Below are 22087 nucleotides of genomic sequence, written 5' to 3' on the forward strand. Positions count from 1 at the left end.
TCGACACTGTCACCTGTTAGGAACACACGCAGAGATTGGTAAAAAGTGCAGACTAAAGCTGATGCACAGCTGCTGCGTGACTGACAGGTGTGTCGCAAAGCCACCTCGCAAGTCTTTCCATCTACAAAGTTGGCTTCAGGGCATGTCTTCCAACCAGGTAGAAGGAAAAATAAAAAAAAGCCAGCATGAACAGTTTGTGTAATATTTTACAGCTTGTGAGTGTCCATTCACCCAAGAGGTCAGGCGAGGTCAGAGGCACACTCCATCACAGTTGTGCTGTTTCATTCCAAAGTGTTTCAAGATGACAACTTACTAGCTACTTCCAGCGATGCATTGTGACTGACTGCCTGGCCCAGATAGTTGCGGGCCACGCAGACGTAGCTGCCGTCGTCAGGCTTGCTCCTCCGTCCGTGGACAATACGTAAGAAGAAGAGCGAGCCGCTCGGCAAGAGCATGCGGTGCGAGCGAGGGTTGTCCCGATCCGTCTCCACACGTTCCCCATCCTTGTACCACTCCACCGTAGGTGGCGGACGGCCTTCTGCTTTACAGTTGAGAGTGGCTGGTTCCCCTTTGGACACAATCAGGTCAGAGGGGTGCTCAACGATGCGGGGAGGGGAGTCCTCTTGGCGAAGACGAGACCCTGGAGGGAGGGATGACAAAAACTCAGTTAAGCATTAAGTGCCACGCGGGTTCCATTGTAGTCACTCTTACAATCGTGTGCTAATGAAAACGGTAGCAGGGCTGAAAGGATTTGACAAGGCGTGTTATATATTGTTGTGCAAGTATTAACAATAATCTAGTTTGACAATATAATTAGCCGACAATTTATGTCGCTCATGAGGTGTTTTTCTTTGCTTTCAGCTGATGGAGCCCACGAGGCATTCATTGTAAATGAGTAAACAATGCTGAAATATGAAATCGTCTGGCTGCCATTCAATGTCTGCTTGAATGGAAGAAAATTATTCAGGTTGTCGGTGACTTCTTGTTTTTTTTTTTAGTGAATGAAAGGACGTTACATTATGACGGACAATTTGTAAGTCTTTCAATCTTCATGAAATAAGCAGTATAGGAAATTGATGGATGGTCGAATGAATGGATGGATGGTTTGTAGTCACCACAGCAAGCACAATCATTAAATCTGTCTGACTAGTTCACCAGAACTACGAACCATAAAATAACCTTTCATACTTCACTGTTAAGATGTCAATCCTTCAGTTCAGCTCGAAGATCACCAAGTGAGTTCCTTTGAGGCAGAACCTCCCTAATGAGGATCACCTTCAGATGCCCTGCCTGCATGTCCTCACAGCTCCTTGACATCGACTGTTCATCCAGCCATCCTTGTCGGATTGTTGGCTACTGTTGAGGTGATCGGGAGCCAGGCACTGTCCCCACCCTGCAGCACTGTTTGCATTTTTCTATTTACAGCAGAGTGCAAGCTGAATTTCGCTTTTAAGGATAATAAGGAGTCTAATAATTGGGCACTTAGACCTGCAGGGTGGATCCTACCAAGAATTCAGACAACCACACGTCATACCTACGGGCAAATTATATTCCCAAATTAACCTCACACCCAGCATTTTTTGAGAGCAATGACATGAGCTCTAGAGAACGGCTAAAAGCACAGGGAGAAGATGTAGACTCGACACCCAAAAGCCCCGAGCAAGCAATGAACCCGAATCGATCTTGCTGTGAGCTACATGGAATTGAGGTGCTCCATTAAGCCTCGATGTTTTGCTTTGTTTTTGCTCATAACAGTTTATTCCTTAATGTCACAGGACTGGTGAACCTTGCTGGAAGGATGCATACAAATGATTATGCATTATTTAAAACTTTTGGAAATGTAATATTTTGCCATGGAGTAAAAAAGTAGTCATCATGCAAATGAGGCTCAACTGACAAACATACAAAATAAGGAATAATTTAAACCTGTTGTCTTTCAAATGGGAGACACTAAATCAAATGAGGTTCCACTGGCAATGGATCACCTGTTACATTTTCCTCCCTCACCCCCCTACACTGCTCTAACAAAGGAATAAACAAGGCTACCCCTGTGGTCTCTTGTCCCTGTTTACGGCACACATGCTTCTTTCCGTGTTCTTAATTGTGCTGGGCTGCTGCCTGTGGGTTTTAGCAGCTCCCTAAGCTCTCTGGCTACACAGACAGGCAATATCAGCCCGCCACAAGTGGGGGGGGGCTCACAAAATCAGGCCTTATCTGTAAAGGGCCAGCAGCCAGCGGCAAAATCAGTATGCAAAAACATGCACACAGATGCACAATTGAGTACATGCATATACAAGGAAGGTCATTTGTAGCACCTGTGCCCCGACAAGTACAGTAAGTTGTTTCTTTTTAACTCAGTCATGCCTGAGGCAACAACGTTGGCTTAAAGTTCTGGGGAGAGGCAAGAAAAGAAGCGTAACGGGGAGAGCAGTTTGGGCTGAGTGGCAAAGAGGTGCAGAGATACTCAAAAGTCTGATAAAATGTACAACTTTGCTGCATTGCTTTTTATTAGTGTAGGCTGGGTGAATATTCGTGGGGAGGAGACGAAATTAGCTGATAAAGGGTCAAGGCAGAATCTTAAAAACAACAACACACGAGCACTGAGATCATGGCAATAACATGGGAGAAATGTTAATGTAATTTTCTAGCATGTTGGTGGTCTGGGCTCGACCCACCCCAGTGAAACTTGGAGAATAACACTGCGTGTATTTATACAGTATGGAAGAAGAGTACCATGTGACCGAGCCAAAGTGAAGTTATTGCGTTGAGGTCACAAAAACTGTCAGCTCAAGATGAAGAATCCCACAAGGCCTAACGCTTCAGACGTGGTGTCTGACACGGATGCACGCAGTTCCCCAAAATAACTAAGTGTTTTACAGCTGGTGGTTTGGAAAGGACACTAAAAATGCTGGATCCTGGAGACTTAAAACCTCGCAGATCATTTGCAGCAGAGCCCCAGTTGTGGGGATGATAAATCCCAGCCTGGGGCAACGTGGGATTATTACCTGAACTCGAGTACCAACGCCACCCTGGAGGACTCCAATAAACTATGTTCAAAATGTTTTGTTGAGGACATTTTTGCCTGAGGAGAAGTAATTTAATTTTCATTTGTAGTCACAATGGGATGGACATTGGCTCCAAATCCGCATTTCCTAAGAGAAAGACAAAGGTTTCCATATTCTAGCTAGTCAAGATCCTTATTTTGACAATAAAACGGGTAATTAATGTTTTTTTATCATGATTTTCAGTGTCTCTTTTTCATCTCGTCTACTTCTTTCAGTTTGTCCACCTGTTCTCGTCGGCCGTGTTTCTTGTGTCAACCAATCGGAGCCGTCCTGTCAGATCTTGCCCAGGCGTGTTTGGTTTCTCAACAGTTTTGTTTGTATATATAGCTCCTTGCTTTCATTCAGTTCAAGTTGGTTAGTGATGCTGTTGCTGTCATGTCATGTTGTTTTTTTTATGCCATGATTCCTGTGGAGTGATTGCTTTCATTCAACCACAGTACACCCGCCATGTTGGTTGCAGCAGGAATGTAAGTTTGAACAACCAGCAGAAATTATAAATGCAGAAAGGAGCAGAGACTTCTGAATGCATATGTCGTGGTAATAATGTAGAGTTAAAAATAACATCATGCCACAGATTTAAACTCAAAGTATTGTTTGAGCGACAGCTGGCACAGTGAGACTTTTAAGATTACTTGAGGGATTCAGTTAAGACAACTGACAAAGCTTAAAAACAAAAAATCCACAGCCAGAGGACTTGGACTGGCTCTGCTTGGTCATGTTCAATACTGAATCCTTTCAAAAATGTGGACTAAACAAGCGATGTATATTGTATGCTGAAAGATGCTGCAAGGCAGATTTTTCTTGCCCCTGGACAGAGCTAGTCTCTATTTAACAATCATGACCTGTGTTGTGATGAACATTAATAAATGCATTTCCCCGTTGTCCAACAACGGGGAAAAAATGTAAACACACATTGTGCTAACATGAATTTGTTGCTTGACTCAAACCTTGAAGACATGCACTTCAATCATTCACTCTTCAATTTGTGAGGCAAAACAAGGGGAAGCCAATAAATTCCAGAAATTCTTTCCCAGGTTGTATAAACTGCAATTTAGTGAAACAATTAAACACTGTCATTCACAAATGTCAGGGTGGTCGGTAAGAGCCGTCTACAGACACGCTTCTTGGCAACAATCGAGCCTTCCAAAATTGCATTCATGGAAGAGCTTTTTAATCTGGGTTCATCAATATTTCTCTCCCCTGGCATGCAGACTTTTAATAGCACAATGGCCAATACAAACGTCCCTGGAGATGAAAGGCAAGGTCATGGACATGATAACAACTCCCATTACTGTAGTGCAAAGCCAGATGTTGAGAGGAGAGTAAACCAAGTGAACATGCAAGCAGAAATAATATACAAACTGGGCATACTGCAGATGTGTAATTTTATGATGATTCAAGTCTTGCAACATTTTTTTTCTTTTTCACAGTGTTGTTAATACAAAAATTATTACCGGGGAAAAGAGGAAGGAATAAAATACTTGAATTGCCATCTGTTAAATGTTCACTGGGAAGGTAACATGCAATTAGGTCCCCAGGGCAGAATCAGACAAGAACACTGCTGGTACGTGATAAAAATCTGAGCCAACTAGGTCAACGGTATACTTAAAGAACAGAATCAATCCATCAAGCATATTTTGTACCTTACTTCCAATTCCTTTATGCATAAACAAGATGCAGAGGGTGCAACCTCCCGCTGTTCACCACTACCAGGAGGCCAGCACCGAAGCTGACATGCTTCTCCTCACTCCATTAAATGTACAATGGAAAGTCCGGTTTCTGCTTTTGTCATTGGGGTTTTCTCAAGCAGAGCTAAAAGTCAGACTTCCAGTGACGGACGCAGACATTGAAGTGGCCCGTGTGTATTTTCTAAGAAATTGGACATTTAACAGTGTACTTACTCTGAAATGAGAGAATCAGTTTAATGACGTGCATGATGTGATTTGTCCTCCTGGAGTGTGATTGTCATTTCCCCATCGTCACCATTTAAACAAGATTTTTTTTCTTAACAAATTCAATTAATACATATTTTCTATTAGATTTAAATGGTGTCATTGTGTGATGTATGTGAACATCTGGATGACCTCAATTCATTTTTGGACTTAATTAAGCCTCTGGTAGAAGCAACCCAGATGTGAGTAACTGTCATGATGACTCAATAGAACGAGACTTTGCTCAGTGAGTCTGAAAGATGTCAAATCCTGGCTGGATTGTTAATTTTCATCTGGACATTGTTGTCCATTTATTTGTGTTGGAATAGTGGTATCGGGTGCTTTGTATTGGTATCAAGGAATATTCATATGAAACAAAATTCATTCAACGAGATGAGATTTAACTTTGCGGCGGAAGATTTGGCCTACATGACTTCAGCCTGGTGCTTCATTTTTAGATGGCATACAGAATGTGTGGGGTGGTTTACCCTCCACAACCTCCTTATTACATGCTGGAAGAAGAAGCAACGCTGCCACAGCAATAAAGTAGTGCAACAGAAACTGATGTCAAGAGTTCAGCAAGGATGAGAAATGGCTGCTGGAAGTCCATCATATGCTGACCTTTCTTCCACAACAAACCTGCTTGTGTCAATCAGTTCCTCTGAGCAAATACTGTTCAAAATGTGGACGTACAAATTGCTTTTCACCCCCCCACCTCACTCGTATGATGGGATTGAAAAGATCCTTTTTTTCTCTCTCTTTTTACAGAAAAGACCACAGCCATTTCAAACCATTACTATTAGAACTCTCAACTTTCAAAAAGGTCTGCAAGAGGGTGATAAAATTATATGGTCAGACAGTAATCTGAGAATATATTATGCTTGTGTGCTTAAATGTGTTTTATTTGGCTGGATTGATTGGGGCCAGAAGGGGAAATAGTGGTTCTGACGAATGCAAGTTGGTAGTTGCTGACCAAATGGGAAAGAAAAACAAAAAATAAAGACATGTGAGTCCTAAAATAATATGGAGTTGATCAGCCAACAGATTGCACTTGCCTATGGTACCTTTGATTTTTTGGAAGTGCAGCATCCAAAGTCCAGTCACTAAAATGAGTCACGATTGTTGGATGGCCTTCTGCCAGCGGTTATCACCTTGATGCAGCCATGTGATAAGCGCCCCAAGCACAATGATTATCTAAACTTGCCGTGATTGGCAACATTTCCCAGATGGACCCGGAGGGACTCTCAAGTAAGGGGTCGTAAACTTGCATCCAATTTAAAAATTGTTGGCAACAGTTGATGTTGATGATTTCATTCATTGATATCTCAAATGTAACAAAATAATTGAGTTAATTAGAAGCTGTAGGCAGATTTCCTTTTAATTGGCCAGCAAAATGAAGAGATGATTGGAAGGAGCTTTAAACAAATGAAAACAGAAATGACTGCTGGTAGTTTGGATGATTGGAGGTGAAGCTTTCCGTAGTCAGATAAACTACGGGGACAAAAAGTCGAGTAGATTAATGGACTGCCTCCAGTTTTCTTTTTAATCTTTTGGTTCTTATTTTAAAAATCTGTACGTGGGGTAATTGCAATAATTCCAGCCACATATGTCTGTCAAAGACAACACAGCTCATCCAGACACTGATGCAATCCCCCTTCACTTCTTTTCCAATTTACCCACCTCATTAACCTGAAGCAGTTTATTTCAATCATGTGGAATTTTAATTGCTCGTCTTTCCACTCAACTTAGTTGACTGAAGGCTCTTGGCTCTAAACCATAATTCAGCTTTCTGTTCTTTTGATTGAAATTTCTATAAATGAGTCAATGTCAAGAGCACGCACTGACGGCTTTGAAACTTTTTTACCTCAGAATATACTTGGCTCTTCAATGCCCTAAATCAAACTAAAGCATGAGCCCTTAATAATGCATTATTGTCTACTGTGCTGTATTTACATTAATACCCTGCTTTCAAATCTACTAATAATACACAATCATCAATTCATAAGCTTTAGTCTTGCCTGTGGATTGATAAATGAATTCAAAGCTATACCATCTAACAATGGCTCTAATTAAATGCATTGTGGTTATTCTCTCTGTGAGAGAAGCTCTGGTGGGAAAAAGACTTTTTATCCCGCAATCTTGCCACATAGTGCTTTGAACATTGTCAGTAATGACAGACGAATTGAAGAGGAAAGATGAGAAGGATGGAAGGGATGGCAGAGAGATGAGCTGCACGACTCATGTGCTCCCTTTCTAATAGTAATCCATTAGGGTTTTCTTTTTTTTTTTGTTGCAATTAATTTGTGCCGACTTAAATGATTTGTGAGTCTGCATCCACCTCTGATGCGAGAATGTGTCCTCTTGCATTTTGCTGTGAAAGTGAAAATAGCGTGGAAGATTTTCCACAAAGCATATTGATGGTATTGATTATAGAACGCTCCACTGGAGAAGAGATGGCTCACACAGATGTAACCTAAAGAAGCATCTCTGAGGTCATACTATTTCCATGACCTTTAAAGCTGTCTTTTCAAAATATTAATTCGCTTGACGTCTGTTAAAAGCCACATCCTAGAGAAGTAGAGAGTGCATTCCGAGAGCACCTCAATCATCGCCAGATTCTCTTCAATCATACATGTACAACTTGCAGGGTCACAGGGGTAAAACATTTTGTTCCCATTTGAGGAATAACCACACATTAGAAGTCACTTGAACGACTTCAAAACACATGGCTATGAAAGCCTTGAATTATCCACACAAGTCGTAAATATGGAAATATGAAACCAGAAGTGTCTTTGGGAATTGAACAAATAAAAAATCTTAGACGGTGTTTGCAGACTACTTAAAATAATCAAATTTGTCTAATTTTAATGTGATGACAAGTAATTATTTTTTATGGATGTGTATTTTGAAATACTTTCATGCATAGATCAGAACTTTGACCAAAATGCTTTTCCTCTTCTTCCACAGACAAATGATGGACGCAAACGGAATACTACAGGTGTGGGAGGTTCCCTTAGGCTAGGGACCGACAACTCTTGGCATGGCAGGCAGTAATCGATCCCATTCAAAATTGGGAGTTATGTGTGCGTGTCGGAGTGTATGTGCATGCCTTTGTGCAAGTGTGATGACCTGTGAACTTGAACACCCGCCCCCTTACTCTCACAAGGGTTGGCAATCGTGCTTAGACTCCACAAAGCGTTGCAGGAAACCATCACAGATTTCCATAAAAGTCAAAAACACTTGGATAGCAAGCTGAGCTAACATCATTCCAAATGCATGAATGCATATTCATTTTCAACCAAATACTGATATCCACTTGGGTTTGACACAATTTCATACATTATCGTTTGTATAATAACGAGCAAATTTGATGACGATTCCATCCGATACGCCAAAATGAGTCCTCATCGGTTACAAAGATATCCCATATCATCCACAGAGGGAGAAAAAAAAAAGGCCTCATTAGCCGAAAGCCTCAGCTCATCACTGTCAACTCAGGAAAGACCCCGGGGAGTCTTGTTACCTTGGGAGAGGCTACGAGAAGCTAGTTCCCTCCAATCAGGCTATCATTACTCGAGGTCCAGCCTTCTGTAACAAGTGCCATGTCAATATGTTGGTCAACCTCTAGCAGCCAAGAGTGTCACTTGCCAAAACTGGAGGAGTAATAAGCCATGTCAACCCAAAACCGGTTTACTACCAATTCCAGTCAGCCCGATGTCTCCAACAGTTTGTACTCATCCAATTCCAATGACATTATGGGAAAAAAAACACGCTGGCAAAATGGCAAGCGGACTGTAGCTCATTGTAATGGAGTAAAAGTTATTATTTATATTATTCATTATATTCATGTCAAAACAAAAACTCAGTTGCCAAACTACCGTTTTTTTCCATGTATAATGCGCAAAATTTAACTAATTTATTGTCCTAAATTCTGGAGTGCGCATTATACATGGGTACAATCTTTTTTTTTTTTTTCTTTTTTTTTTTTTGTGAAGAAAATCATGGTACAACAATTTTTTAAGAAAATCTTGTCACGGATGGTTCTTTACAACGTCACTTTCCTCCCTTTTCATTTTAACCTAACTGATCGCGGTGGTGCCTTTCTGGGCAGTCGGAGAAATCAACGCCAACAAAAAAAATACATCCAGCCTAGTTAAGAAATCACCAGAAAGATCACCATGACAATTGTGAATAATAAATAAATAATTATTATATATATTATATATATTATTATTATAATAATAAATAATTGTGATAAATAACTGGAACATCACTCAAATATTGGTGATCCCGTTGAGAGTCTCACATATTTCTTCGCTATCGAGTTTGCTACTGCATGCGCAGTGATACTGACCGGCAGAATAACATCCGGTTGTTCCCAAAGATGATCTTTTTTCTGAAATAATTTTATGTTTACGGACTTAAGCAACCCGGCCGGGTCATACCAAAGACTATAAAAATGGGACCCATTGCCTCCCTGCTTGGCACTCAGCATTAAGGGTTGGAATTGGGGGGTTAGATCACCAAATGATTCCCGAGCGCGGCGCCGCTGTTGCTCACTGCTCCCCTCTCCCCCAGGGGATGGATCAAAATCACACGGGGATGGGTCAAATGCAGAGGACAAATTTCACAACACCCAGACGCGTGTGTGACGATCATTGGGACTTAAAAAAAAAAAAAAGAAAAAAAAAATTTAAAAAAAAGAAAAGTCAAAATTTGGGTGCGTATTATACATGGGTACAGGCTTTTTTCCAGCATCGACATGCCATTTTTAGGGTGCGTATTATACATGGGGGCGCATTATACATGGAAAAAAACGGTACTCTGACCAGAGCGTTTTTCCCCCCCAAAAAATATTGGATAATTGTAATGAAATAAAGGTCGCTTTTAACCACTCGTCTATGTCCATGTACTGCCCAAGCTTTGTTGAGATTGATATTTTTTTCCAAGTATTGAAGCGATCAAAACATAACCTCTGGCAGAAAATCATTCCTAATGGTACTGTAATGATCCTTCCTCTGCTCTGATTCTTCCACTTGTTTTTATTTGGCCTAATAGCAGCTTCATCTCAGCAATCAAACTCAATTGAAGAGCAAAATGTGTTGTACAGGCGTGTTGAGAGCTATTTCAGAGTCCCAACCACATCCTGATTCCAAAACATGACATTTTCTGTAATACGTAAAAAGAGCAAAGGTGAGAAAATGCTGCCATGTTTTAAAAACATTTGTTTGGGCCTTTTTTTTGCTCAACGACAGCATCTCAATTTTGGAATAATTGTAACGTCTACTGGTAAAAAGCTGTCAACAGGGAAAGCACATAATGGCACATTGATTTCCACCTTGTTTCAAAAGCTATGTTTACAGACCATCCAAACAAAGCAGGTGAAATGGCACGGCTAGTCACAGCATCACTCTGGGGATGTATAATTAAAATGTGCGGGACAAACGCACATGGGCACAAGTGCATGTTGTTGTTTTTTTTAATGATGGCCATTTAGACTGTTATGTATCATCTGGCATCCATTACTGGTGGTAGCTTTATAAAGCCAGAGATTAAACTCCCAAAGTAATTCCAGGTGGCCTGTCACGGCACAACAGAAATACTTAACCTCACACTTTAAGAGCTCGGTGTTATAATATTACAAACAACTTTCAATATGATGCACAAATACAATGCATACTGGCAGCTCTAAGAATTGACTGCTGTTTCCTAATATCGGTGATCTGTGCTACAAATGGATTTTTCCGAGTTGATCAGTGAGTGTTTGTAATACTCGAAATGCTTTATTCCAAAGAAGAATCTCACGAGAAGCCAAAATGTTAGTTTATTCATTGCTCAATATTATTGAGTCGTTCCTGTAGGGCATGACTTTCATGTCAGGCATCTTCAGCTGAATAAATCAATAGAATTACCAGCTTGTTGCCGACGGTTTCGTTAATTTTGAAGTAAGCGCATCTTCGATCAGGGCTGAAAAACAGATCTGAGGTCTGTTTCAAGAATAATTGGCAGAACATGGAAGAAGAATGACTTATGGAGAGAACTGCTGGAGCTCTCATAGTAAAGGTCTGTGGTCGGTGCGGTGAGACCAAAATTTGTCAGTTTGGAATTGTAAAGACAACAAAGCGGAAACCTGTTGTCGTGGGGTTTATTTTTGAGCTCTTGATGTGGAGAAGGTCTGCATTTTGTGTCTGGCTACATTGGAGTCACAACAAACATGGTCAGAAGAGCTCAACCCCACAATAGAGGCGCTGTTGTCGCCTTTTATTGCGCAATGGTATGCAAATCAAACCATTCCGTATTAACCTACAGCCATTGTGAAGTTGATAAATCCCCACAGTTCTACAATAGCTGCACTAAATAAACCCATCAGTCAATGTCTGACATTTACGGTGAATGAATGAATGAATAAATGAATGAATGAATGATATTGACAGCTGTCTTTGTCTGTACGGACAAAGTAAGGCAGGTGCAAACAAAACATTTGGATTTTTTTTCCCCTCTCTCTACTTTTTGGTTGACTATGAACTTTATTTTTACCACATTTTGGAATAAAAAATGATCTGAACATTAATTTGATGTGTTCTACTTTTTCTGTACACTAGGACACCGTGTTACATGACTCTTATGTACTATATATGCTTTAATGCCAAAGCAGTATATAAGTAGAAGTAAGTCCTTTCATATTACAACTAACTCACCAGCTTTGCATCTGCATCACCAGCTTTGCATTTGCATCCCTAACAATGTGACTTTTTACAGTCTACTACATGCCACACAAAGGTGACACACCCATTCTGTATGTCTCCCGATAAAGTACAACACAATCTCAAATAATGAGCAGGTAACCTTGTTGTTATTGTTAAGCGTCCTTTAGGGTAGGTAGCCCCTTGAAGATTTTCTTTCTTGTAATGAGCCCATCTACAGAACGAGTGACAGTGCACAAGGGCCTCATTTTCCATCCAGTTAAAATACCAGACATGTACTGGTTTGACTGGTGGGACTGTTCCAGTGCAGTCTTCCTCATTAACCGACAGCTCCTGTGCCGCATACGCCCACTGAGGGCTGAAGATGGTAGGCAGGCACACACATGCCAACGCTCTTATGGATAAAACCTACTTTTGCATAAATCCTCTCCCCCATTTTGACACCTATTATGGCAATTAACTTCCCCGGGTGAGATAAGAGCTGAATAAAAGAGGCTTACAAGAGATACCTATATGTACAGTAAATGGATACTAGGGAACACTTGAGGGCACACTTAGTGATGGAAAAAAAAGTAAAAAAAAAAAAAAGGTATATAGTACAACTTGCATCCACACTGGTACCTTCCACCTTCCTATCTGAACAAACTTGGAAATGGTCAAACAGTTACATTTTCAATCTACCATCTGCATCTCATCATAGCCCCTTTCACGTTGCCTTAGAACAAAATAAGAACATACCTGAACAAAGGTGCAGAAATGCCAAAAGCCAATAAATCCCCTTGGAACGGGCAGGCATCATTCAAAGAAGCAGCAGTCGGAGTATTCCAGACTTTGAATGCGCGTTGTGGTTACACTTAGTTCATCTAAATCCGAACTTGTGAGCCCGAGTTGCTGTCAGGCTTGGTCGAATTAAAGAGTCTCAGAGCCACTCCTCACGGAGAGATGCCCGCTTAAAGTTCAGATGAATTCTCGATGAAGTATCCCACTCGAGACAAAATAGGGGGCTTTCTCCACGCGGCTCCTCACTTCGGACCGGCGACGGCAACTTCACCGCATCCATCGCCTGAGTCCAATCGTCATTTCGCGCAAGTAGGAAATGACCTAATAGAAATATTGTGGCAAGCACTTTTTAGCGAGGTTTCAATGTGGAGCCCGTGCACGCCAGACTGCTGCAAAAGTGGAAGCGGCGTTGGTTGGGTGAGACGCTTGTGCGTCTGCGTCAGTGCGCACACGAGGAGAAGTGGGCTCGGATTTTACCGCTGCTGCTCAGGAGATTCCACCCTTGACTACCCACGGATTCCTAATTTGTAGCACTTAAAAAATGCCAATAATTCATAAATACTTGGTAAGAAGTGCTCACTGTGGATATTAAACGATTTTATTCAAGTGCGAGGATGGGGGTTGACTTTTTTATCATTTTTATTCATGCTTGAAATGAAAATTATTTGCACAATATATCCATGTTGCTCAAATGTGAACCTTTTAATCAAATAAACTAATAATTTATTACCAGTGGTCTCTTAATCCCCCACCCCCCAGGGCTGTAGTTCAAACCATTTGTGGACCAGCTCATGTTGTAGTGTAGGGGAGAAGGGGTCATCATAATGAGCCAGCCAGCAGCATTGTTTTTTTTTTTCAAGATGACCAAAAATCGATTCACTTCTCACCCCCTGACCTCTCAGCGTGCCATTGGGGAAATTAGATATGAGTGGAATTGCATTACAGTTGTGATGCTGCTGAACATTTCACGCCACGAAATGACACATGTTGACGAAACCGTCACACGCTGAATCCAAACAGTGCATATTTAAATGAGGAAAGTTATTTTCCCCTGTAACTAGAGCAAATACCCAGCAAGCGCTCAGAATATTATTGTCAAAATGTAAGCACGCCCCCTAGAGGATGAAGAGACTCAGTGCGGAAACCATCATGTGCCTATGTCGCCTCAACAACAGGTGCCGCAACAAAAGAAGGTCAGGTGAATTCTGACAAATATTTAGACCATTGCTCACATTTCAAAGCAGTGGAATATTTTCCAGGAACAGATGGTGAAAATATTGTCACAAAGACATGCCTGTCTTCATGGCAACACAAAGCATGCAATGGCAAAGCCAGAGACTGAGAACTGTTTTTCACTTCAAAATAAATATCAAGATGACAAATATCTCATACGTTTTCACCCTATAATGGAATGTGCATTGTTGCATGTGCATTTAACTCATAAATGCAGATGGTTATGATTAATCGAAGGCAGTCTGCCTTCCCCATTTCATCTCTCTGTCAGTTCATTGGGTTTTTCAGTTTGCTTCACTCATTCATATCTTTGCCTGTCTGTCACTGCACATCAATGCGGTTACTCTGCATCATACAAAGCCCTGTATGAATGAGAAACAACCTTCACGTTCTTCACCCAAATCACAGCAGTGGAATCTGATGCAATAGCTAGCTCCATCTCCTCTTCTCTCTGTCTCTCGAAATGAGCAGCTTGGTAGCCAGTCTCATTCCACTCTTTAAAGAATGAAGAGCCTTTCATGTCCTTACAGTCTCGCTGCCGTGTTTTTTTTTCTTCTGGCTGGAGCATAAAGACTCACATTTTTTGAGGGGAAAAAAAATGTTTTTCATCTTGAAAGGAGAAAAAGGGAGATCAAAACTATTTCATCAACCATGAAAACTAGCCAGTACAAGCTTCAATTTAGATGCAGTTTTTTAAATACTTGCATGCCTGGTAATGGTGCTATAGTATGTCACTTTTTTCATATTACAAATTAATTTGGAGAAGTACAGTGACAGCACATCTGTCTCTCGAATGAGCGGTATCGGTTTTGAATTCCATGATTTCCTGAGCTTTTTCCAAGTAGGGTTAGGGTGAAGTCAATGCCACATTATTAGTTGTGTGCCTTCCAGCTCACTGTTTTCTTGCAAAATAATTCACTTACCCTCCAAGAATGTCTCAGACCACGTTTTTGTTCCTTGAGTTTGAAATTCTTATTACATCTATTTTGAAGGGTTCCAATAATCCGGAGAATAATATTAAAAGCGGACATATTTTTGTGGGGCGTACCATTGTTGTGCAAATGCTTGTCTCGCGGCACAATGGGGGGCCTTTGTTGGCTTTAGACAAAACGCTGGATGTGTCCAGCTGCTTAACTGTTATTAAGCTACATTGTCTGTCAGCACATGAAAACAAAGTCCCATTCCTAGAAATTGGGGTCGCCGTTATAGCTTACAGTGGTCTAGAATTATACACCCATTACTCTAACCTGGAGCAACACTCTGCTTAGGCATATTTCTGAAATTTTCTGTGATTTAATAGAACATTGGTTAATGCTTTAAAACCAGTTATTATGTAAATGATGCAGATGGACCCAAATGTTGTCAATATTAAAGCGCTTGTACTGGACAGTACCTTTGTATCCATAGCTGCTGTCTTGGTCTGCTGCAGGTTGCATTTCAGGTTTTGGGGTGATTACGTCACGGTTTCGTCTGTATTTATCTGTTTGGAAATGAATCACATTGTCACTGTCTTTCATTTTTACATACTTGTCTCTTAAAAAAAAAAAAAATGCATAAATAAAAATCAGCAAACGTGAAGCGAGCAGCAGTTTTTGGATGTAAAAGTGACAGTAACAGTCTACTCTGTAGCTAGGGCTTGTTTCTTTTCAACCGCTAGAGGGCAGTATAACTGCATCGACCAACAGCTGTTCTGTTTCGAAGGATGGCGTTCCTCTTTCTCATCTTAGAAACTATTTGATGCACCTCTTGTTTTGGATCTAAACTGAATGTGCATGTAGCTGATGCTGAGCTGAAGGTATTTCAAGTTTGCTTTCATTATATAATGTGAAAAGATCTAGCAATTATTTCAACCATAATTAAAGGTTTAACACATCCTAGGTCCAATGAGTAATTTGATGAGACACGAGCACATGTACTTGCTCATCGGAACAATTTCTTACCTGACAAAATGTCCACAGCACTGCCGCACCCCACTCGCTCGACACCAAGCATGCTGATGAGAATGAATGTGGTGGCAAGTGCCAGCATGATTCCTGGCTCTGCCTTTAATTGGGACTTAATGCACCTGGAATCAAACACATTTGAATAATTAGCGAGAAATATGTGGTAGCATTTGCAAACAATCTCTACAATTTTTAAGAACCATTTGAGTGATTACAATGTCACGACGCAAATGCTTCACACAACCAATCCTGCTGCTATGCACCATGCAAAGCCATGCTCTTTGAGGAAGAGGGATGGGCTTCCTTCTAAATCCCGCACAGCATGTAGTCAAACTGTGATGCTTTCTTCTTGAGTCTGAGCACGTCCTTACGAAGTGAGAAAATGAAGATTACTGCAGTTTCAGGGTTAACTCCAGTATCTTTGCTTGACCCTACAAGTATGCCGTAAATCAAACAGTCTGCACATTTGAACGAAAATGAGAGCTGCTTTTATCAAGATATTATTACACAATTGTGCTTTCATACAGCTCTGACCAGGTGTCCCTAATGTTGCGGTTGGTGAATTTTAACTCCCAATCCAAGATCAAGTAAAATCCGCATCCTTCCCATTTCCACCCGGTCCTTTACAGAGAAACTTAACAGCAGAAATAATAAGTCGGTTCTTCTGATCAGCCATCTGTGCTACAAAAAGCCTTGCAACTCTTCCCGTCTGTCCGATGGACAGCCAGATTCCCGGGATGTCTTGGCGCCCACCGCCCACCATCATCATGTGCCACTTTAATTGTTCTGCAAAATGAACGTCCACAGCCAGAACTACAAATATGCCAAAACACTTGAGCAAAAAAGTGTCCACCCATTGACAAGGAGGGACCATAATTGTTTTGGAGGTGTAAGCAATGCCACAAAGTAGCTGTAAGCAGTTTGTATCCATAAAAATGTGTTGCATAGCTCAAACACAAGTCTGAGTCTGGTTAATGAGATTGTGTGGAGTCTTGTCAACGAATGTAGCGGTGTGGCATATCAGCATGCTCGACACGTCAATGAAAGAATCTCATAAAGATGCTTTGAGGCAGAAAGAATAATATCCAGCAGCTGTACCATATTCAGTATCAATGATATTAATATTCAGGACTACTGTCTCGAAAAAAATCTGCATGTAATATTTGAGCGAGGGATATTGCATTTTGCAGACTAGTGAAAATTAAATGTGATAGCAACATTATTGCATTATTTTGTTAAATAAAATGCATCGTATGGGAAATACAGACAGAAGAATGTCAGAATTGTTGTAAATACCAGTAGAATTTCTGATATACCTCTCACATGACTCTTATTATTCCATGCAGGTGTACCTAATACACTGTCCAATAAGAATGGAGCGTGTTACACTTCAAAGGCTCCCTGCTGAAATATATAACAATATCTGTTAGACTCATCTTCTCGCGCATTGGACCGAGGGGTGAGCCTTCCGATCAAAGGTGACGGGAGAGCTGATTTCCTTCCTCCCTCCGACTGCTGGGGAATAATCACAGCTCACCATCTAACATATTGTCAATAAGAAAGAGCAGAAGCTCCTCTTGTAACACTGCAGACAGATCACAATACTCCAGCAAGCAGCAGAGCGTGACCAGAATCAGCTTCAGGTGCACCCCAACCCCCTCTCCGAGCGCGCAAGAGCCGATAGATAGGCCATCTTCACTTGCATCCAACTTGCTTTCGTGCGGGCGCTGATAATATTCCCCATAGAAAATGATACAGGTTGTACGTAGAAACATGAGTGGCATTTGTAGGATGACATTATTCATCCCACATTGCACGTCTGTACGTTGTGAAACCAAATATGTAGTTTTATAAATGCCAGTGGATAAGTCTACACACCCCTGTTCAAATGCCAGGTATTTGTGATGTAAAAATAAGAGACCCAGATTCTGTAAATTATTTCAAAACTTTCCCCTCCTTTAATCTGACCAATGACCTGTACAACTTGTTTCAGCTTAATGTCCAGCTCTATGGCCGTCAACCTTTTACTTGGCATGTTTTATGAGATCCTCGTCTTGGATGATGGAAACCTTCATGGTTGTCTGAACAACCGTTAACTTTTTTGATTTAACCAGTCCGACTGAATGGGCTGTGAGATGTGACGTCTGAAAGCATCACCAGAGTACAGAAAGGCAGCAGGGGGCAGAACCAGGAAGTATGATTCACTGATAATTGAAGCTGGAAGAGGAGCTGCTGTGAGAAGGCAAAGCCTTGTTCTATTGAGACAAATTTAAATGTTTGATGTGAGCAAGAATTCACTACGCCAACTGTCAATCAAAAACTGCAAAACAACAAACGGGTGGTATTTTGTCCAGGAATGGAGGGTGACAGATACATGTTTTCATCACTGACACGACACGTATTGGGAGTTATCAGAACAAGACAAATGGTGTTCTAAGTATGATAGGCTTCATCTGGGGCTTTGTCAGAGCTCAGTAACAAGTTATAGTCAGCTCAGCAGCCATTGTGGAGGAGGGAAATCTAGCCTGAGGGGTAAGAGATGATCCGATGAACCGGCCACAAGGGGCACTGACCTCTGGTCCCAGAAGATGAATGACCCAATATGTCAGCAGCAGATCCCAGTATAAATACAGCCTATATGTGGTGAGATGAATCTGGAGATTTTGCTGGAAATAGGAATGTGAGTGATTCACGATCACGAGCAATCTGCCTTTAAGCACAGAGTATTTTGCATTTTGAAAGGGATTGATGGATGGGTGGAAACATTTGTGGATTTATGAGTCAACAGTTGCGTTGCCAGTATTGCGTGGGAGCATTGGGGGGGGGGGGGGGGGGGGGGGGGGGTAGCAGGATGTGTTCCGATGAGTCTGGATTAGTTTGAATGCAATTCCAACACTTCCAAAAACCTAATCCCTTTTGGGTTTTCAAGACCACTAAAGGATTTCCTATATCAGAAGTCGAAAATAGCAACCAAATAATAACCCTAAGAGAGACGAGGATCTTGATGAAGTTAGTGTAATTTTTTTTAATGAGTTAGAATATTCAAAGTTTCAAAACAAAATGGCCTCATTTCCTTAAACATTAACCTTAAACCTGAACACATGCTGTGAAATTTTTTTTTAACCCTGTGAAAATAAACCAAACTTTGATTTCCTGAACAAAAATACTGATAAATACTCCAGGCATAGTTAAACATGATATCAGATATTATTTTGGAAAAATTGAGTCTTGTGGAAATGCTTTGTCACTTTGTGCACAAAACAACCAGAATGAATCTGAATTAATAGGCAAGAAAAACAGTTAAAACACATATAATAATAATAAAGAGGTAACTCTAAAAAGAAAGACTCACAACTTCACAACTTACCCTCCCAGGTGATTCCTCCAATATTACAGCTCCATTCATCAGTATAACCAAATCTGCCAGTGTGCTTCTTTCAGGCATTCAACCATTTAAGCACGAGTGTTGAAGGAGAAAAAGCAAGAAGACCTGCAAGAAGATGAGCAGGAAAATCAAAAGGAGTTGGCCATACTAAATGAAAATCCTTCCTAATCCATCTGTGATCCAAGAGGCGCTATCGGATGGGGTGCATACAAATTGCAAAGCTACCTCTGCAGCAACGTAGGTCCACTTTTTCCTCAGGGTCCTAAGGCTGCACATTTACAGAGCAGATTCTGTGGCACTAGAAACATGTTAGCTTCTGTTGTGGCTTGAACATTTTGAATTCAATCTAATGGAAAAAAAATAAGCCCGCTGGCATTTCTCACAATGTTGTTTTCTCATTTGCGTTTAATCATGGGTTTAACAATCACAGTTTTGCATATTGGTGTTTATCCACAGATAAAGATGGTGTATGGTTGTTTTTTTTCCTGGTTTCCTGCAGCCACTGTTTTAATATGGATAGCCACTGCTGCACAGACTGCAGAAATGTATCCCACTGTGTTCTGCAACAAAGCAATCTTGCCACTGTCTTTTTCACCAAATTAAACTGAATTCATTTCTTTCCTTACCGCTTTGTTTCCAATTGCACTGACAAAAACATACTCGGGTTATACGCTGCAGAGCGATCATAGATAAAAGCCAGACCTTTTACGCATTTCTTCGGCTACATGTGGGTTTGACCACAGAATTATATTTTTCTAAGTTCTCTTTTTCATGTTGGGTTTTTGCTCTCCTCCCCGATATACTAAATTGATTGAATCACTTTATAATTGATTGGGGTATTTTCTTATCGGCTAGATATTATTGAGGAAAACGTGGCCACGATAAATGATAAATGCATCCTCTGCTGTGTAATGATGTGTGCAACAAAAGAGAAGAATTGATCTGAAAATGCACTTCGATCTAACCTCACACGCACGCGCACGTACACACAATTGATGGGCTGAAATGCGGAGAATGCTGTCTTTTTCATGTTGTCACATTCTCAGAAGCCATTGAGCAATTAAAACCCAGTCTGGCCGACTTGTAAAGATGATTCAAGTAAACTGTTTATTTTTGTGTGTTTTTTTTAATAGCAGGTTGAGAAGCATTCAAGAGAGCTAAATAGATTTCCCCAAAAGTACCACAGAAAATAACTACATTTAACAAATACCGACCTAGATGATAAATTGTTTCATTATTCTTCAGTTTGAGTAGTATTTGTATGAACACCTTTTGCCTTAAATTCCTTCATCTCACTCAGCAGTCCAGTTTTGAATTAACCTGAAGTCAATAGCATGGCCATCTATCATTCTTGCTGGAGTGGGCTCGAGAGTGTGCTATTGGACAGATAATCATCTCCTGAGGAAAGAGGCTTTTCTTTAGCAAGATTCTCGCTTAACTGGTCTGAAGTGCGTGACGATTTTTGTTTGATCACAGGGTGAAAAATGAGCAAGTCGTGGCAGTTTAACATAGTTTGGCTGCCCACAAATACTCTCATTTATTCAGGCCGGGCCCGGATTCTCTCACCCCATTAATGCAAAATGTACAGAAGGTCATGACGAGCCTGCTACTTTGACAAATAACCCAAAACCAAATGAAAAATGTCATATATTTGTTTGTCTGCTCTACACCTGGTACCTTACTAATTCATCATTTCAAGTTGTTTTCATGAGGCAGGGGAAACTTTTTCACCAAGCGGATGTGTGATCCTTCTCTCATAGTTTTAAGTTTGATTTGCTTCCATATTTATATATGGTAATATTCAAATCCCCATTTCCACTTCCCCTGCTTTGGTTGTGTTGACTGACACTTCTGCATTTACGCAAAAAGCCAAACAAAGCCATTTTTATGGATGGGTCATTATACAAGAGCTGCATGGGGAATCAGTAAGAATGCAATTCAGGTGTCATTGCCCCTTTTGTAATGCGTTTCATCTTCAGGAATTCATTTTCTCCGCAGCTTCACTTGAAAATGGCATTCTGACACCATTTACATGGAAATCACTTTGCCTCTTCATCTCTAATAGCGGCCTATGTGCAGACAGGACCTCAGAGACCTGGCCTATTAATAAGAGGAGGAAGAACGAAAGAAAGCGATGGAGTTTTCAAGGCAAAAGTCAAGGTCTGGGTGAGGATGAAGGAAAGATTTAAATGTTATGTTTGTTCAGCATGGACAGTATCCCCCTCACTTTCACTTTGGTGTTCTTTCTCAAACACTTGTGTGAGCCCAGGCATGCAAATATGATCAGGATATAAAAGAAAGAACAAAGGTTTTTATAGGATAGCACAGGTGTTAGGTTAATGACAAGGGTGTGATACCGTTTATTGATTGACGCACCAATAGCTTTACTGTATGTTAAGTGAATATAACTGTGAAGTGTCTATTTCTAAAAGCGAGGAAAAAAATATTTATTTGTCTGGATTAATACTGCCTCCACATGGCACTACTGCAGCACTGCTCGGTAAAAGACTGTACCTGTCATGCATAACACTGTACCTGTTTTAATCAACATCATAGTCATGCGATGGTTGGCTGGATAAAATTTTGTGAGCGAATACTAACTGACTTTGTAACTGACATTAATTACAAAGCAGTTTTAATGATGCAACATGCGAAATGGAGATTTAAATAAAATATGAAACATACCATGAACCTTCTTGTTATAATATTTAAGTTGCGCCAAAAACAAATATTCTTCTTCTGTAAAATAATGGAGAGGGAATCAGGATAGGGCAATAGCAGAACGTTAGTTTAAAGAGTATTTTAACTCCAGCAAGCATTGCATCAATAGAATGTCATATTACTTTGAATTGGAAAATTGTAAACATTTAACAATTCTGAATAAGACATGAGTTACTGTCAAATAACTGCCGAACTATAGACCATTTCCCTACCAAATCATAAAATGAAAGTGCTTTGTTTTTATACAAAATGTTGTTTCACATTATGTATTTATACGGAGAAAATAAAATGTAAATAATGGGACTACAGACGAAGCGTGTCGGAA

At 40.6% G+C, this 22087-nt stretch overlaps 1 protein-coding gene across 4 annotated transcripts in view; it reads right to left on the bottom strand.

The window, feature by feature from the left end:
* The window catches only part of LOC119133596 (roundabout homolog 1-like), a 49586-nt gene extending 30357 nt beyond the window's left edge, over positions 1 to 19229 (bottom strand). For 2 of the 4 annotated variants that reach the window (XM_037269587.1, XM_037269585.1), the window contains exons 1-4: positions 19024 to 19229; positions 15654 to 15778; positions 15107 to 15193; positions 314 to 640 (exon numbers count right to left, since the gene is read on the bottom strand). In XM_037269587.1, coding sequence (XP_037125482.1) covers positions 314 to 640; positions 15107 to 15193; positions 15654 to 15741 — 502 coding nt within the window. In that variant the 5' untranslated portion in view covers positions 15742 to 15778; positions 19024 to 19229. Of the gene's footprint in view, positions 1 to 313; positions 641 to 12438; positions 12944 to 15106; positions 15194 to 15653; positions 15779 to 19023 lie in introns of those variants that run through there. The other 2 variants (XM_037269586.1, XM_037269588.1) reach the window with 2 other exon arrangements.
* Between the last annotated feature and the right edge of the window lie 2858 nt (positions 19230 to 22087).

The sequence above is a fragment of the Syngnathus acus genome, chromosome 14, assembly GCF_901709675.1.
Source record: "Syngnathus acus chromosome 14, fSynAcu1.2, whole genome shotgun sequence".
Taxonomy (NCBI): domain Eukaryota; kingdom Metazoa; phylum Chordata; class Actinopteri; order Syngnathiformes; family Syngnathidae; genus Syngnathus; species Syngnathus acus.